Source organism: Saccostrea cucullata, unplaced genomic scaffold (assembly GCF_032062105.1).
Source record: "Saccostrea cucullata isolate Sc308-1 unplaced genomic scaffold, CSIRO_AGI_Scuc_v1 ctg23346, whole genome shotgun sequence".
In the NCBI taxonomy this organism is placed as follows: domain Eukaryota; kingdom Metazoa; phylum Mollusca; class Bivalvia; order Ostreida; family Ostreidae; genus Saccostrea; species Saccostrea cuccullata.
Window position 1 is genome coordinate 264 of NW_026931141.1, and position 4,230 is coordinate 4,493.

Sequence of the window (4,230 nt, forward strand, 5' to 3'; positions counted from 1 at the left end):
TCCCTGTGTTATACAAGGCACCTTATGATTAGCTAAGCACAGCGTGTTTCGATTGGTCTTTGCTGAAATCATTTCGATCCACATTTTGCAAGAATTTTGTGCTTCTTTTTAAAATCACGGTATTATGAACAAGTCAAAAATTGTTTATGACTTATTGGACAAGGTGTGCAGCTAAGATATCAAATGATAATTCAAATGATTGAAATAAAAGATATACTCTTCCGTGGTTTTTTATTTATTTATTTTTGTTTAATTTATCATTTTATTATATTTTATAATTATTTTATAATTATCATTTTGTTGTTGGATTACCTGCTTTTCCCCACAGAGCAGTAGTTTTATCTAAAAATGTCTCATTTAATGTATCAACAAACACAAACCTTTCTATTTTAATAAAATTAATGCTTATCAAAAAGGATTTTATTCATTAATATTAATTATTATTTTCTATCCTTTATCCAAGAATCAGTGTTTTCATAAAAAGAGGTTAGACAGACTGTATATGTATTAATTAGAATATTTAATGAACTAGGTTTCACTTTGTGTGTGTGTGTGCGTCTGCTTTCTTTTCTTCCACGACTTTTAAAGTATATAATTATATCCTGCACTATATCAGGGGAAAGGAATTTTGTAAAACAGCTTCTTGCTTGCTTTCATGTGTTATATCTACAACACAAGAGGCCTGTGATCATGTACAGAGTGTCCGACTGATGCATTAAATGTCACTGCATTTTAAAAAATAAATCTTAAGAGTCCTTGAACAAGTCATCATTTCATTTTCAAATTGATAAAAGAGCTAGCTTTGAATAAAGGAAATGAGGGGGGGGGGGGAAAGAAAAAAAGAGAGTAGAAATCATACAATGAATGTGGAATTTGGAATGGAATTACATTGCTATCATGTCTACATGTATGATAAAAAATAAAATCATATCTGCATTTAATGCATTGATATAGGAAATCATGCTCTCTGTTTCTAAATATTATCATTATGAAATCTCTCTCTCTCTCTCTTTTTACAGGAATATATACATTCAAATACTTTTATTTTTTGTTGTTCATGAGGGCATGCTGCATTTGAAATTGTTTAACAAAATATAGAATGAGATGAGATACAGAACAGACCACTCCGTAACTGAGGGTATTTTTTCTGAAAATGGTAGCCCTGAAATGTCAGACTGCTTTTTCTTTTCTGTTTTCTTAAGCAGCCTCTGTAACTGGATGTCGCCTTCTGACAGGGACGGTATCTTTTCTTGGGTTTGGCAAAGGCTTCTTTCCGTAGCCCTTAGGAGTTTTGGAAAAGGGCTTTTTTTTTATGGTTTATAAGCTGGGAATGAAAATGGCTCGGTCACTCGCACTTGCTGCTTTTGTTTACACCTCGGCGAACTCAGCTCGGTGTAAACAAAAGCAGCAAGTGCGAGTGACCGCTGCCTTCTTCATTCCCAGCTGTTCCCGAGAAGTAAACCATTATCCCGAAGTAGCCATGGCTGCCTGCTGCAAGTACATAGACATGATCAGCGCCGCCGTTTCAGCCCTCTTGGCCATTCTCAAGTACATCATGGCCAACTACAAAGTCTTGGTTTGCTCTCTTGGCTCCTTCAAGCTTGGAGAAAAACCCAAGACCGAGAAGAAGCCTAAAGCCAAAAAGGTTGCCAAACCCAAGGCAGCTAAACCTAAGAAGACCGCTGCTAAGCCCAAGACACCCGCCGGTGAGAAGAAGGCCAAGACTCCTAAGAAGAAGGCAGCAGCAGCAGCCAAGAAACCAGCCGGACCCAAGAAAGCCAAATCTCCCAAGAAGAAGGCGACACCCAAGTCCCCAAAGAAGGCTGCAACCAAACCCAAGAAGGCCAAAACTCCTAAGAAAACAGCAGCCAAGAAAACCAAGACACCCAAGAAGGCAGCAGCAAAGAAATAAGCAGTCTGAGCATCCCTGTCAGTCTGCATCCAAGCTTATAAAAAAAAGCCCTTTTCAGGGCTACCAAAATTTTCAGAAAAGATACCTCAGTTACGGTCGTTAGAAAATGTTTCAACATGTATCTCTATCTCAAATTCTATATTTTGTTAAACAATTTCAAATGCAGCATGCCCTCTTGAACAACAACAAAATAAAAGTATTTGAATGTATATATTCCTGTAAAGAGAGAGAGAGAAGAGAGAGAGAGAGAGATTTGATAATGATAATATTTAGAAACAGAGAGCATGATTTCCTATATCAATGCATTAAATGCAGATATGATTTTATTTTTTATCATACATGTAGACATGATAGCAATGTAATTCCATTCCAAATTCCACATTCATTGTATGATTTCTACTCATTTTTTTTATATATATATTGTTTTTCTTTTGCCCCCCCCCCCCCCATTTCCTTTATTCAAAGCTAGCTCTTTTATCAATTTGAAAATGAAATGATGACTTGTTCAAGGACTCTTAAGATTTATTTTTGAAATGCAATGCATTTAATGCATCTGTCGGACACCCTGTACATTATCACAAGCCTCGTGCGTTGTAGATATAACACATGAAACACAAGAAGCTGCTTACAAAATTCCTTTCCCCTAAACAGGTTCTTATAAGTGCAGGATATGATTATATCTTTAAAAGTCGTGGAAGAAAAGAAAGAAGACGCACACACACACACAAAGTGTATTTGTATTTAACGAATCAAAAAATGAATGTTTTTTTTCTAATGTGTATTTTTTAATTTTAGTTAAAAAAAATATATATGTTTTTTTTTATGCAAGGTTTTTGGTAAAATTTATTGATCTACTTCATTGGGGAAAAAAAAAACCTACTTAAAAATTTGTTAATGTTTTAAAAATTGTGTTAAAAGCCCTCTGTAACATTTTATCAATGTTTATAAACCGTTATATACTTTTGTGGCAATCTGTATTAATGTAAACGCCTCTTTTTTTTGATATAACTTTTAATTGATATTCCATTGAATGTAAGAATAAAATATATGTATCAACAATATCATAATTGCCCCAACACTAGTTTTATACTTTAAACACAGAAAAACTGAACTTTTTCTTGATGATAGGCCAGTCTTTGAAATATTGGATTATATGATAATAAGGTTTTGGTTTAAAATTTAAAATCATATGATAAAAATTTTTTAACTGGCTGTTATGAATGTGTATTTTTAAAATAAATTTTTGTGTAAAAGAATATACTTTCTGGTGTATGTATTATGAAGGTATTTTTTTAAGGATTTTGGTGGCCGTAAAAACCCCTTTTTTGTTTGTCTTAGACAAGATTGGGGTTTTTAACTCTTCCCCGGGAACGTCTACAAGCTGAATTCCGGGGAGGGAAACCTTTTTGGCAGGAAAAGTTTGCCTAAGACCCACAATACCTTTTTGAAGGGATAAGGAAAAATCGGAAACGAGTTCTTAAATTGGGAATTTCCCCAAATTAACCGGGAATAAATTTTGAGAGTAATGGTTTTTTTCCTCCTGATTCACAGCCAATTTGGTGTATCTTTGGGGTTTCTTCACCCACCTGGCCTCCTTTTTCCGGGTTTTGGTACCATTTTTGGGGGTTTGATTCTCCTTTTACGTGCCATCTTCTCTGGTTAGATCAAATGAATGATTGGGACGCCGTGTGGTATAATTTTATACTGTTCTGTGACCTGCATCCGATCTTACATTGAAATCACCCGCTGTATAAAATTTTTTAATTGGTCCCTGTGATACAAGGCACCATATTAGTAAAACCCGGTGTTTATTGGTCTTTGCTGAAATCATTTCCCCAAATTTTTAAAAAATTTTGTGTTCTTTTTTAAAAATCCGGTATTATGACAGTTCAATGTTTTTATGACTTATTGGACAAGGTGTGCAGCTAAAATCAAATGATAATTCAAATGATTAAATAAAAGATATATTTCCGTGGTTTTTTATTTATTTTTTTTTGTTTAATTTATCATTTTATTATATTTTATAATTATTTTATAATTATCATTTTGTTGTTGGATTACCTGCTTTTCCCCCCCAAACAGTAGTTTTTATCCTAAAAATGTCTCATTTAATGTATCAACAAACACAAATTTCTATTTTAAAAAAATTAATGCTTATCAAAAAAGGGTTTTATTCATTAATATTAATTATTATTTTTTATCCTTTATCCAAAATAGTGTTTTATAAAAAAGGGTTTAAAAGACTGTATATGTATTAATTTTAATATTTAATGAACTAGGTTTCACTTTGTGTGTGTGTGTGGGCTTCTTTTTTTTCT

The 4,230-nt window shown here is 33.3% G+C and overlaps 1 protein-coding gene across 1 annotated transcript; it reads left to right on the forward strand.

The window, feature by feature from the left end:
- The first annotated feature begins 1,336 nt into the window (after window positions 1-1,336).
- LOC134231550 (histone H1-like) lies at window positions 1,337-1,945 on the forward strand. The gene has a single exon (XM_062713513.1). The coding sequence runs from the start codon at window positions 1,337-1,339 to the stop codon at window positions 1,910-1,912; it is 576 nt and encodes a 191-aa protein (XP_062569497.1). The 3' UTR covers window positions 1,913-1,945.
- Window positions 1,946-4,230: the final 2,285 nt, after the last annotated feature.

Coding starts and splice junctions, on each gene's coding strand:
- LOC134231550 (XM_062713513.1), top strand. CDS start 1,337: ATGGCTCGGTCACTCGCACTTGCTGCTTTTGTTTACACCTCGGCGAAC.